Source organism: Caretta caretta, chromosome 4, assembly GCF_965140235.1.
Source record: "Caretta caretta isolate rCarCar2 chromosome 4, rCarCar1.hap1, whole genome shotgun sequence".
NCBI classification, from domain to species: domain Eukaryota; kingdom Metazoa; phylum Chordata; order Testudines; family Cheloniidae; genus Caretta; species Caretta caretta.
In genome coordinates this window covers 50,144,861-50,159,812 of record NC_134209.1, presented here as the reverse complement: position 1 = coordinate 50,159,812, position 14,952 = coordinate 50,144,861, and the positions used below count along the sequence as shown (strand labels likewise).

General features: G+C 43.3%; 1 protein-coding gene across 2 annotated transcripts in view; it reads left to right on the top strand.

Annotated features, from left to right (window-relative positions):
• The window catches only part of PRDM5 (PR/SET domain 5), a 138,807-nt gene that overhangs the window by 110,808 nt on the left and 13,047 nt on the right, over positions 1-14,952 (top strand). For both annotated transcript variants that reach the window (XM_048847652.2, XM_075127621.1), the window contains one exon: positions 14,504-14,608. In XM_048847652.2, coding sequence (XP_048703609.1) covers positions 14,504-14,608 — 105 coding nt within the window. The remainder of the gene's footprint in view (positions 1-14,503; positions 14,609-14,952) is intronic.

Here is a 14,952-nt window from a genome sequence, read left to right as displayed (position 1 = left end):
CCGAGTCCATCTTCGGAATACTGTTTTGGGAGTTATCTAGCATGGAGCGGACATGAGCAAGCACTCGAAGAAAAAATGGCTACCTACCTTTTGTAACTGTTGTTCTTCAAGATGTGTTGCTCATGCCCCGCACTCCTACCCCTCTGTCAGAGTTGCCAGCAAGAAGGAACTGAGAGTGTGGGGGGCTGTCAGTGCCCCTTTATACCCATGCATAAACGCAGGGCTCAGGGGATGCTAGGACTAGCCCTACAGATACTACTAAGAGAAAAATCTCCAGTAGCTGTATGCATGGGCGCGTGCACACCTAGCTTGGAATGGGCATAAGCAACGCATCCAAAAGAACAACAGTTACGAAAGGCAGGTAACCATTTTTTCTGTTTATATTTTCCTATTGGTGAGACATGAGTGAGTTCCCAAACATCTGTCCTCTTGAAGATGATGCTCTTGCAAGTGCCGTAGTTGCTGTATGTGAAATCTCTTTGTTTGCATACAGGAGATAGAAGGTATGAATCCCACAGGGCCTACATTTTCCTTTAGTTTCTGGAGTTGACTGATGATTTTTTTCCAAGTAGAGGGAAAATATATTTTGAATAAGGTGCTGCTCCTCTTTTAGGGATAGATCAACATCTGTTCACATTTGGTCATGATTGGTTAAGTAAAGCCTCTTTTCACTAAATCCCAAGGACAGAAATTATTTCAGGTTATACAGAACTTCTTTGCAGTAGATTACCATAAACAGGCAGAAATACTGTGAAATACAAGAAGTGAATGTGATAATAAAACCAAGCTACAGAATATACTAGAGCTGGTCAGGGGTGGGTGAGTGGGTGGGGAGTGTATGTGTGTGAAATTTCAACATGAATTTTTTTTTTTTCATTTTTATCAAATGTTCTTTGAAAATGTTCAGATTTTTGTTGAAAACTGAAAATTTTCACATTTCAGTTACTGAAAACCCAAAAATGTTTTTGGTTTGCAATTGTGACCAAAAAAAATTTGAATAAAAACGGACATGTATTGTGAAAATGTCTGTTTTGCTATAAAAGCCATATTCCATCGAATACTTGTTCAATGGAAAATTTTCAATCAGGTCTATTACATACACAATACAGTACAAGTAAAATGAAAGATCGATTTCTCCTGCTAAATTCTGACAGCAGCAGATACTATTATTAATTTAATAGTAGAAAACGTGGTATTCATAATGTAATGTTCTCTTGTCTATGAATCTTACAATAACTTAAATCACAAACCCTTAATATTTCTGTCTGGCCATTCCAAGCGTTAGGCACTTAGATCAAACACTGATAGGAATTCCTATTTCCTGAATAAATTTTACACTGATAATTGTATATGTGTTGGACACTTTAAATAGACCTCTGTCTGTGAAGGAGACACTTGCTCTGATTTCTAAGCAATCTCCAATGGTTGAAAAGACATTTTATTAGCTCTTTCAGATTTTTCATGTTAGTACAAAACTTGACCTCATTAACTCATACCATCTGTGATCTAGGTGACTTATTCTCTCTTCTCAACAGGGGTTGTTACGTTGGTGGAGGGGACCTAACAAAATATTGCCAATGTTTTTGAGACATTAATCAATTTAATGCTTTCTGTAAGTCTGAAATGTAACTGTATAAAAATCAGCTAGATAAGCAGTAGACATGATTCTGCCTTTACCCTCTCTCCCCCTCAAATCCTTCATCAAGAGGAGAGTTGGTCCTTTAAGAAAAATAGATAAATACATTCTGTGTTACCATCTGATTAGTAGTAAAATTATCCTTAGCTCCTTTTTATGTGTTTAAAAAACAAAACAAAACCAAAAAACACCCTGTCACTGCCACTGGAATCCACAGAGGCTCAAAGGTCTGTTACCACAGCTGCTAAACCAATAGGTTTGCTTGTAAAGAACTACCCGATAGCCATGTCACGCTGCATCATCTGGTAATGTCTACAAGGGGTTTCTAGATCAAGCAGAGGTAGATTGTAAGATTTTCATTGGTGGTCTGCTTAACTGTGAAGTAGTTTGATGATAGTTGTTCTGTTATGATAGATTATACGTTATTAAATACATCTTCGAATGCAGATAGTATCTCATGCAGACAGCTCATGGTGTTTTACCAACAAGGGAAAAGATAACACCTTAGTTTAATAATAAAGCATTTTTTAAAAAAATCAGAACATACTATTTAAAGACTACCCTATCACAAAATTGATTTTTTTTTAAAAAAATATAGTCACTTTCATAAAGTCAAAAGAAAAGGAGGACTTGTGGCACCTTAGAGACTAACCAATTTATTTGAGCATGAGCTTTCGTGAGCTACAGCTCACTTCATCAGATGTATACCGTGATGAGCTGTAGCTCACGAAAGCTCATGCTCAAATAAATTGGTTAGTCTCTAAGGTGCCACAAGTACTCCTTTTCTTTTTGCGAATACAGACTAACACGGCTGTTCCTCTGAAACCTTTCATAAAGTCCAGGCTCATAGTTTTTTCTCTCACTGTGTTTCTTCCATTGTGAGTTAATATGCATTTTTGAAAAAGCATAACTGTACACCACATTTGCACAGAACTTTAGAGATGATCAGGATTACACCAGCCACATATCATCAAACAACTACAACCCATGCTCGATGGGTACCACACTCTGGAAAAAAGAAATTATCCCTGAACCCCCTTTTCTGGCCTTCAAACAACCCCCCAGCCTCTCCAAGCTCATAATCAGAAGGAAGCTCTCCACAGACCAGGACACACCAACTCAAAGTGGAACCAGACCCTGCCAGAACAACAGATGCAAAACCTACAGACATATCTCCACTGCTACATAATAAACATCCCCCACAAAACACCTCTCAAGATCCATGGATCCTACAACATGTGGTGTACCTCCATCCGGTGCACTAAATGCCCAATAGCAACTAGGTGGGTGAAACCAGACAAACGCTATGCTCTGAAATGAACTTAGACAGGAAATGATAAGCTAAAAACCCCAAATCACATGTGGGTGAACGCTTTTCATAAAGCAATCACTCATCTGACCTATCAGCCCTCATCCTCAAAGAAACAACACTTTCAAAAGACAAGTGAAGGAGCTTAAATTCATAACGCTGGTAGACACTAAAAACCATGGCCTGAATGGATTTGTGGCTTATTACAATGATCTGTTATCCACTAACAACCCTCCAGCTGCTGTCCCCCATCCTCTTTCCTTGCCTCCCTATGACTGGAGGGGTATTAAAGGGCCACTTCACCTTGGCCTCTTAAAATATGTGTTAACTACTTATGCTAAGCATTCTGTTAAGATCCTGTATTCAGCAAGTGACACTTTGAGTTAGTTTCCCAGACATGAAGAAGAACTTTGTGTAATCTTGAAAGCTCTCTCTCTCTCTCTCCAACAGAAGATGGTCCAATAAAAGATATTACCCCACCAACTTTGTCTCTCTAATCAGCCACATCTGACAGTCTTACACAGGCGTATTGGAACCAAGAATCAAACTGTAACTTTTACCTAACCACATACTGTTTTGCCCCTGGACTTGACCACTTTATATCCTTACGCTGGTCTAAATTACATTAGTGTGTTCAATTTTACTGCACAAAGTTTAGAAAAGTGGAGATTTGACCTTAAATTGTAGTTTGTGCCTTTCTACAGCCATTTTACATTCAGTTGGGATAGATGTGAATGTTTACACAGGGGAAAAAGGTGACAGAGAATCAGGCTTTGTGTGCACTAATTGGAGAATGTTCTCTTCCCCCTCCCTCTACGCTTCCATGGGCAGGCAATTTAAGGAACGGCGTTTTCAAAAGCACTCAGCTGGTCTAACTCAGCTCCCACTGAAGTCAAGGGAAGGATTGCTATTAACTACAATGGGAGCATTTAGGCTCTCACATTGCACTTCTGCAGATCCCACCCTAAAACTATAATTCTAATGTATGTGTGGATGGTATGCTTAGATGTGTGGCCTATACAAGAAAGAGGTGCAAGTGGTGGATGGGGAACTCTGTGTAGAGAGGTTTGGGAGCTGGTGATGATCAGGATTCATAGGCACTGACTCTGTGGGTGCTCTGGGGCTGGAGCACCCCTGGGGAAAAATTAGTGAGTGCTCTGCACCCACTGGCAGCCAAGCTCCCCTCACCTCTGCCCCACCTCCTTCTCCCCTCCCCGAGAGCACTGCGTCCCCGTTCCTCTGCCTACCTCCCAGCGTTTCCTGGCCAGCCCCCGCCAGACAGCTGTTTGATGGTGTTAGCAGGCTCCAGTAGGGAGGGGGAGGAGCGGGAATGTGGTGTGCTCAGGGGAAGAGGCGGGGCCAGGGCTGAGATTTGAGGAAGAAGTTACAATAGGGGCAGGGAGGCGGCAGAGTTAGGATGGGGACTTTGGGGAAGGGGTTGGAATGGAGGCAGGGCAGGGGTGGGAAGAGGCGGGACAGGGGTAGGGCCACATGGAAGGGGTGGAGTGGGGGCAGGTCCAGGGGCAGAGGGAGAGTTGAGCACCCAGGAGAAAGTGGGGAAGTCGGTGCCTATGTCAGGATTAACTGCTGAAGTCAATGGAGATACATTGATATAAAATCAATGTAACTAGAAAGACTAGGTCCTAGATTTCTCTGGTATGGTTTACATGCTGCATATGTTAATTGTACTGCCACCTTGTATATGAAATGTATTTGAATTTCAAGAGGCTTTCTGGAAAAACAAACATCGATCTATCTGAAGAGCTTCTTTACTGAAGAGCTAGTATTTTTTACATGTTCAGTTTTGCTAAACAATTCCCAGTTCCTATGAGGATTTAGAAATTATTTGGAGACATTTCATACAAAACCACAGCCATAAACCACACTTGTTTATCAGTGGCCTGGGGTTTGAGATTCTTGTAGCTTTACCTAAACAACACAATAGGTATTAGCCTGGTAGTTTTACCATCAAAATGGAAGAACAAGCAACCATATATGTTAATTTGTATACGGTATGTATTTTCTGTAAGAAAGACATAAGCACCCATACAAGCAAGTATTTCTAATTTTGTGTATTTTCATCCATCATGGTTGTAAGAGACTGGACACATACATCTGTTTGATAAATATGACATAAGGGAGGTAGTTTTAAGTATTCATGCACAGCTCTGAGCTGTAATCTAATAAAAGACATTAATGCAGTTGCTTAGAAGTCAGGGTCATGACCCATGATTCTTTAATTCAAAGACAAAGAAGATTTGCAATTTTGAGACCTGTAATCTTGAGGCATCTGTCTATCAAATCTATCAGTTTAAAAACTAAATGTCTCTAAGTGTTTACTTTGATAAGGCCAAGATTTTCAAAAACAGGAGCCTAAAGTTAGACTGCTAAATCTCATAGCTAGACATAGACCTGATTTTTGCAAACAAGGCTGAGCCCCCACTTGGGCTCCCATTGGCCTCTTTATGTTTTGTAAGAGGAAAGTTTTAAATCCTGTTTCTTTTAGCACAGATGTTTCTATTTATGCCCAATATACTTGAAACATGTAATACTAAATCACTTTGATGTTAATTACATTGTGATTGTCTCATCTCTAATTTATCTAATCAGTACAAAAAATACATAACTTTGCTGCCATGGTTGTTGTAGCTTGGACTCATGCTGCATTTAGACAATCTGGATTTATAACGCTAGCAATCCTAGACTCAAGTGAAGTCAGATTTGTCATCTTCCCAGCGACCTTCTGTTTGTTAATAGTTAGCAATGTTTTCCTTTGCTTTATGTTCTAAATCTTTCCATCTTTTAATTTCTTCAGTGTCTCCATTGTTCTTTCCAATGACACTTATTTTCTTTCCAACTTTTTACTAGTTTTTAATATATTTTTTTCCCTGCAGATTTTCTAGAGGGGAGGTTGCATCAAGCGCCATCTTCTTTTTCCACATTATAAATGTGCTCTTCTCCAAATATGTTTCTTGGAATAGAAACTTGGTTAGTTTTTTTTTTTTCCATAGTGTGATTGGTTTTGTTTTGAAAAAGCAGTTCTTTATACTGTGAGGTCTTCCTCCAAGACAAAAGCTTTTCTTTGACTGCTTGCTCATGTTGATTCCATTCTAGGTGTGTGCGTGCCCACATGCACTGTTGTTGGAGACTTTTGCCTTAGTGGTATCTGTAGGGTTGGCTGTGGCACCCCCTAGAGTGCCGCACTAATGGGTCGGTATATGAGGTGCCACCGGTTCTATGCCCCCTCAGTTCCTTCTGACCGCCTGTGGTGGTTGGTCTGAGCACCTCTCTCCTTTGCCATGCAAGAGGTCAGCCATTCTTTCCTTTTCGACTTCGTGTTCCAACTGTAAATAGTTTTGTTTATTGTAGATTAGTTAGTAAGTAGCTGTGAAGTACTGTAGTTAGTCAGTTAGGGCATGCCCCAAGCACAGGGTTTTAAGCCCTGCTCTGACTGTAATAGGCCTATGCCTGTTAATGACCCGCACGGCAACTATCTGAAGTGCCTAGGGGAATCCCACATTAAAGAAAAGTAGCGCATCCGTAAGAACTTTCATCCCAGGACACAGAAAGAACGTGACGTTTGTTTGAGGGCCCTCCACATGGAGGCCGCTCTTGACCCCGCCTCAGAGCTGGCCTGGCAAGATGCAACACCCAGCACTTTGGCCTCGGTGTGTAGTGCACCCCTGGCACTGGGCTTTGCCCAGCACAGACCCGTTCACCAGTGCCCAAGAAGAAGCCAAAGAAGCGAGATCTGGCACCAAGCAAGAAGGACCAAGGGGCATTGGGTAAAGGACCCTGTTCGGAACACCCATCAACGCCGACGCTGCAAGGTGGCACGTCCCCAAGGGGACCTCCAACCCCCCTAAGGGATCCGCCACCGACGCCAGGGAGCAGTAGGGGAACCCACTGATGGTGGAGTCAATGCGTTCCCAGTTCCCAGAAAGCGAATGACTCTCCCACTGCAGCTGGCACTGCATGCAGCGATGGACCCAGCAAAGGCTCCCTACAAGGTCAAGCCAGCCATGAAAGCCTCCCAGAAGGCGAGTGAATGCCGCTGGTCTCCGGAGCCAAGGCAGAGCCCTTTATCGTTGTGCCCCTGGTCTCCGCATCAACCCAGGTCACCAGTTCACCACCACAGATCACGGGCACCGTGCTCCCGGTCTCTACCCTCAAGCTGGGCCTCACCCAGAGGGAACCGTTGGTCACTGTAAAGTTGGTACCGGTCATCTTCGCGCCGACTCTGTCCGCGCCAACAATCACCATCACCTAGACCATGGGGACACTCCCCAACACAGTGCAGCTCCCCCTACTCCCGGCATTGGTCTGACTATTTGAGGCACAGGTCACCCATGGCGACAGTTAGCCGCCAAACTCAGGCATCGACGGCCCCACCCTGGTCAGACTGGGCTCCTGAGGTTGCATCCACCTCAGCGGTGCTGGTTATGTCGGACTTGGTGCGCGAAGTGCTAGCCAACGCTGAGGTGGAGGGACAGGTGCCCACTCCGAGACCCCCTTCCCCTGGGGGAGATGATGCTCCGGCCCTCCCCCGATGGTTCAGTTGTTGTCCTCCTCTCCAGATGAGGCTGTGGCGGGGCCCTCCTGTTCTAGCCCAACAGATGACTTTAAGGAGCACCAAGCCCTGTTTCGAAGGGTGGCCACTAACTTCGGCCTAGAAGCAGAAGAGATGGCGGAGCATTCAGACACTTCGGTCAATGTGCTCTCCACATCTACCCACACAAAGGTCGTGTTTCTGGTGCATGAGGGGGTCCTAAAGATTGCCAAAACCCTCTGGCAAACCCCATCCTCAATTCCCCCCACTTCCAAGAAGGCTGATTAAAAAGTATTTCATCCCTGCCAAGGGGTTCGAATATTTTATACACCGACCCGCCCCCAGGGTCATTGGTTGTTGGTAGCCAATGAGAAGAACAAGCCAATGGCATTCTAGTTCCATCCCAAAAATAAGGAGGCCAAGAGACTGTACCTTTTCAGGAGGAGAATTTATTTCATGGCCAGTCTCCAGTTCTGAGTTGCAAACCACCCGACTCTTTTGGGGCGATATAATTTTAACCTTTGGGACTCCCTCCATAAGTTTAAGGACTCCCTCCATGACACAGGAGGTGGCCCAAGAGTTTGGGGCCCTTGTTGAGGAGTGTACTGCAGCGGCTCAATACTCTCTCCAGATGGCCTGGGGTGCAGCCGATTCAACGGCCAGTGTGGTTGCCTCAGCAGTGGTCATGAGGTGCAGTTCCTGGCTTCAGACCTCAGGCCTATCCCAGGAGATGCAGTCCTCAATACAAGATCTCCTGTTTGATGGAGCTGAGCCCTTTGCAGAACAAACGGACGCAAGTCTGTACAGTCTGAAGGACACTCGGGCCACCCTCCATTCCCTGGGGTTAAATACGCCTCAGTCAGCAAGGAAACAATTCCAGCTGCCCCTGCCGCCAAGGCTTTGGCAGGGATCTACAAGGAGAAGGGACACTAGTTTTAATCACCGCTGCCCATCCTCCTCCCATTCACCTACGCAGCCTGTTCCAGTGAAACACCACGGGGGCCAGAAGCGGGCGTTTTGAAGGTGCACTTGAGAGTGATGCCCCAGTCAACTGCCTGAATCTGCCCCATATTTTCCTCAGCTGTCTCTATCCCTACCATTCAGCCTGGTTGTGAGTTACCTTGGACTGCTGGGAGCTAGAAACTGTCGCTGGGCCACACCCCCTCCTATCCCTCCTCTTCCCCATCCCTCTTCAGGGACCCTTCTCATGAGCAACTCTTCATTCAGGAGGTAGACAACCTCCTACAGCTGAGGGTGGTTGAGGAGGTCCCTCAGGAAATGAGTGGGAAAGGTTTCTACTCCCACTATTTCCTGATTCCAAAAGCAAAATGGGACCCGAGATCCATTCTGGACCTGCAAGGACTCAAATCATAGAAATCATAGAATATTCGGGTTGGAAGGGACCTCAGGAGGTCATCTAGTCCAACCCCCTGCTCAAAGCAGGACCAATCCCCATTTTTTTCCCCAAGATCCCTCAATGGCCCCCTCAAGGATTGAGCTCACAACCCTGGGTTTAGCAGGCCAATGCTCAAACCACTGAGCTATCCAACAGGTACCTCAAGAAATTGGAGTTTTGCATGGTTTCACTGGCCTCCATCATCCCCTCCCTGGATCCAGATACTGGTACACTGCTGTCGACTTAAAAGACACTTATTTCCATATCTCTATCATCCAGTGACACAGACGATTACTCGGTTTTATGGTGAGCCAGCACCATTTCCAGTTCACGGCACTTCCCTTTGGCCTCCCCTCAGCCCTGCAGGTATTTACAAAATAACTGCTTACCTGAGGCGTCAGGGGTCCAGGTCTATCCTTATCTCGATGATTGGCTCATCAACTGCAGATCGTGGAATCGAGTGCAGAGCAGTCTTGATCTACCTGCCAGGACCTAGGCCTGTTACTGAACGAAAACAAATCACCCTCATACCAGTGCAACAAATAGAATTTATCATGGCGGTCCTGAACTCCACACAGGCTAGGGCCTTCCTTCTGGAGGCCCGTTTCCGAGCCATGTTAGATGTAATCTCCTGTGTAAGTGGTCATCCACTCACCACCACCCGCACTAGCCTAAGGTTTCTAGGACACATGGCTGCCTGTACTTACGTGATCCGTCATGCCCAGCTCCACTTCCAACCACTGCAGACATGGTTGGCATCTGTCTACATCCCCAAAAGGCACGACCTGGTAGTCAAGTTGCTGGACTATACCCCATCATCACTGGTGTGGTGGTTGGACCCCGTATCAGTGTTGCAGGGAGTCCCCTTTGCGTCCTCGTCGCTAACTCTCTGGTTTCCGACACCTTGGACCTGGACTGGGGAGCCTCCCTGAGCGAGCTCAGTACACAAGGCTGCTGGTCAGGGGTTGACCGCTCCCTCCACATAAATGTCAGGAAGCTCAGGGAGGCTCACCTGGTCTGTCAGGCTTTTCAGTCCCACTTACAAGGCAAAGTGGCTTAAATCCTGACCGACAACATCGCCACAATGTTTTATATCAACAAGCAAGGCAGTGCCAGGTCATCAGCCCTCTGCCAGGAAGCCCTCTGTCTCTGGGACTTCTGTGTGCAGCATGCCATTCATGTTGTGGCAGCGCACTTCCCCAGCACCAGGAACGTATTGGCAGATTGCCTCAGCAGAGCCTTTTCGTCTCGCCATGCATGGTCACGCCATGCTCATTGGCAGGTGTCCTGGCCCATGCGCTCGTTCTGGATATCTGCAGGGCCACCACGTAGTCGTCCATTCATATGTTCACGTCTAACTATGTGCTTATCCAGTAAGCCCGAGACGACGCTGGCTTCGGTAGAGCAGTATTACAAGCTGTACATCTGTGAACTCCGAGTCCACTTCCAGGGAAAATATTTGAGAGTCACCTAGAATGGAATTGACATGAGCAAGCACTCAGAAAAGAAAAAACCGGTTACCTACCTTTCATAACTGTTGTTCTTTGAGATGTGTTGCTTGTCTCCATCCCATTACCTGCCTTCCTGCCCCTCTGTCAGAGTTGCTGGCAAGAAACAACTGAGAGGGCATATGGCCGGCACCATCTGATATACAATCAAGAGGGCACCACGGCTGACCCTACGGATACTGCTAAGGCAAGAGTCTCCAACAACTGTGCACGTGGGCGTGTGCAAACCTAGAATGGAATGGACATGAGCACCCATCTTGAAGAACAACAATTACGAAATGGTTTTCTCCTTTGCAGAGAAATTAAAGGCTACAATTCTATTCTGATTTACACATGCAACCCCACTGATGTCTCTATAAAAGGGGTGTGTGTGGAAGATAGGGAACTGAGGGGAGAGAGAGAGGTACAGGGGTTTGTGTAAAGCAGGAGTAAGTCTCCTGAAGTGGATTTATACTGATTTAAAACTGATCTAAGAAAGAAGATTAGAACTGTGATATCTTTAGTATGTTTCCTGTACTACGTATGTGAATTGAAATTTATATGTATAAAAGAGTGCAAGGTAGCCCCTCTGCAGTCAGCCAGGTCTTCTCAAGGGGTAATATGAATAGGAGCCTAAGTAAATTAATATAATATAAAAAGAGTAAACAGATAGCTCCTTATGGTTGTGAGTTCAGCCCATTGCTATGTCCCCTGTGTGTGGAGTCCTAACTTCCAGCGAAATTCTTGCCCTTTTCTCCCCCAAACTGCCCAGCCACTCCTATTGCCCTTGAGCACCTGTAAAATGGGCAGGACAAGCTGTGATAGCATCAACACTCCACTGACTGGGAACTAGGTAGGTTCCCTGCCCTGACAGAGAGGCAACAAGTAAAGCAGGTAGAATTTACACTATTTAAGGAATTTACACTATTTAAGAATGTTTTGGCACATCAGTGATTGCCATTGGGTATTTATAGGCCACAGAGATATATAGACTGTTTACTGTGTTTTATTTTGAGTTTCTGTGGAATAACCTACATGGAGCACAGAATTCATTTTCAGAGAGTTTACAGAAAATGTGGTTTCCATTAACCACAATACAAAACCAATTAAGGGCGTGTTATGGAAACCTGTTTTTCATATGGTTTATCCATAAGCTTCCCCGAAAATTACAGGACCTAGTCTGTGAAGTCGCTGCTCAGTCCGGCAAAATTCCCATTGACGTAAGAACTTCAGGACTGGACACGCTTTTTTTTTTTTTTTTTTTTAAAGTTCATTGTTTGTGAGGAAATGGGTATGTTTTCTTGTATGTTGAAAATCATGCAAGCCACAAAAGTAAGATAATGATTTAAAAAAGCCACAAAGCATATAAACTATGTGTGAAAGCACTATCCTTCACAGCGCACTTATCTAGTCACTGGTTGCACAGACTGAGCTACTAGCAGGATTTGTGCTGTATACCACATTGTGATTTGTTTTCTCTCTCAGTTTATGTGCACTGAAAATTAAAATCCTGGAGAAATATTTCTCAGTAAGGGCAAAACTTGTTACATGCTTGAAGTTAAGCATGTGCTCTGGTGCTTTGCTGGTTGGGGCCAGACTGCACAGCACCTGACGGGAATACACTATACAAATAAGCCATCTATTCCCTGCATACTAGAGGTAGGGATTCAACAGTTGGAGGGGCTTCAGTACTTCTGTGACTCCATCACCTAAGTTTGGAGGACTGATTCTTCTCCTTACTTCCCTGGATCTGAGTGTATCTCCCAAAATGAACTAATGCTGTATGATTTGTTAAACCAAACTGCAACACTTTCTCCTCCTTAGCTGCCAGTAACAGGAATTACATTCTCCACTCTGAAAAATATTTGGACAGAAACATTATCTAAATCTCTATGAACTGTACAGGCAGTTATGTTACTTACAGCATTAGTAGTTTCAAACCCCCTCTGGGCACACTACAGACTGCTAAGCAGGCTGATTTATTCTCCTGGACTCCATTTATTTTTTTAAATAGTTGTACTTAGTTTTAAAATTCAGTGTAAGTTCCTAAATAAATGCCATGTGCTATATAAATATACATTTATCTCTATGTACTTATGTGAGGGAAGATGTCTATTTAGGTCTAGGTATTGTTTTTTTTGGAGGGGAGAACAGATGTGTGTGTTTGTGCCTGCGTACACAAAGACTGTAAGCTCCAGAGACAGTGCAAAACTGCATGATAAAGGATTGAAAAAATGTGGGGAATTTGCCATTTTATTTCAGGAAAAAAGTGTATCCTTTGGATATACTTCGATAAGCTCTATTTTTTCATTAAATACCAATACTACACTATGATTTTTTGGAGTTGTTTTTAAAAAGATGCAAAGATTTGTTGCATAGTTTTCAAATTGAAACTAAATTCTTGTTGTTCTTCCACCACAATGCATTTTAACCATGGATGATTCTCACGGGACAAAAAAAAAAAAAAAGCATTGCAGAACAGGCTTATGTCAGAACGACTCTACCTTCTCTCACTAGGCTATTTAAACATTTAAAGTGACAGATCTTTAACATGTTTCTTCAATGCTCTTTAAGGACAAATTCCATGCTTGATGTTGTGGGCCAGCACAATATATCACTTTTAACCCTAAACAGCAGCTACACAGGGACTGTAGGCAGAGCAGTCACCCTGGATGCTTGTGTCAAAATCAGATCCCGACTCAGTTGTTGTGTAGATGCGTCATCGTAACATAGTTGTTTAAGTACAAACAAAAGATAAACCAAAAGTCTCATAAAATACCTTGGTAACTTTCCAGAAATAACTCACTAAACCAAATAGGGTGAAATCCTACTCCTATAGAACTCAATAGCAAAACTCTCATTGGTTTCAATGGGACCAAAATGTCACCCCAAATCTCTTAATATAGAAGGCCTGATTCTCGACTCCATTACAATAGCTTTCTGCCACTGATTTCTGAGGAACTGTACAACTACAGTAACAGCGTGATGAATGAGGCCTAGGAACTCTGAGTTTGTCAGAGACTGAACGCTTGAGTAGTGTTTAAGTGACTTTTCCTACTCCTTAAATGACACTTTGTGTATTGCACAACTTCAGCTATGAAGTCACAACAATGACTTTATATTACTGGGTTACATAGAATTTGTATTCACTTCCTACTTACTGATATTTTAACATTTACTTTCTTTATTGTTTTAATTCAGAACACAAAATCTGATAGTTTTGTTTTCTCAAATCCACAGATTTTGAAATTGAAACAATATGAAATTTTGGGCCAAACAGAAACCTCGCATGAAAGTGAATGACTAGTAGTAATTTGACTTTGAAAGGCCCTTTGTGTATTTAAAGCATTAAAAATGAGCATTGACTGTAAATGCAATGCCATTTTTATTCATTCACTTGTTTTTTCTGTTATGCTTTTGGACTACTGTAAATGAAGGACTTATGTCTTCCCATATAAGGCCTTCAATTAAGTTAAGTTTGGGAAGGTTGTAAAGGGCTTTGAAGAAGAAAATAACTGTATAAGCAGTTCTTGATATATGTCCTTTAAATGATTTATTCCAGTTAGATTATTGCAACCGTTACAAATAATCATGGGCTACAGTAGCCACTAACCAATAGTTCCAGTGAAAATACAGATGACTTGGTGATTCTGTACTTTTTTGGGAGAGCTTGTGATGAATAAGTGATTAGCCTTCTGTCACCAACTTTTTAAGAGGCTTTTTTTTCCCACTACCTACTCCCCAGAAAAATGTGGATGGAAATCCTGAGATTCTAATAGATAACTCACTTATCTTTATGCTTTAGCCTTTCATAGAGGGGAAAGGAAAGGACATTGGGATTTTGTTTTTGTACCTTTCACATTATGAAAAACAGACCCCCAAAACTGCTGTGTTTGAAAGACTGAAACAGATAATTAATTCATAATGGGTGTTGAAGTGGAAACTGTCAGGCCACAGCTTTCCCAGCTTTCACTTAATCATTAGAAACTCATTTTCTGTTGTTTTCACTGACTGCAATCCCTTAGAGAGAATATAAAACTTGCACCATCCAGCATGGAATTCCACTCACTTAATGACTTGCGCTCTGTGTTAACTCACTTTCACTCACTGTTGTCATTGCTTACAGGAAAAGCCATACCAGTGCTCTGAGTGCAACAAGGCTTTCAGTCAGAAGCGAGGCCTGGATGAGCACATGAGGACCCATACTGGAGAGAAACCGTTCCAGTGCGATGTGAGTTGAGATTTCCCTTTTTCTTCTTGAATTCAACCCAGGAGTCAGACTTTATCTTCCATGAGAGTATTGGCCTATATGTATTTTCACTTTACAGTTATGTGTAACAGCATAAACTTACGCTGTTTTATGGTCTTTGATTGCTTAACTAATGAGATATCACTGAATTAATTTTATGTAGCCTCTTTGTTCATCATTGCACACACTTATTTTATGGCTTCTATCCCTAAAAAGTTGTTTGCACCATTCTTAATGCAATTTGGATGTTGTGCAGTGCAAATTCATTATCATTTGAGGCATACCTTTTGTTCATTTATAAGGTCTTGACAAGTTAATAGCTGGAG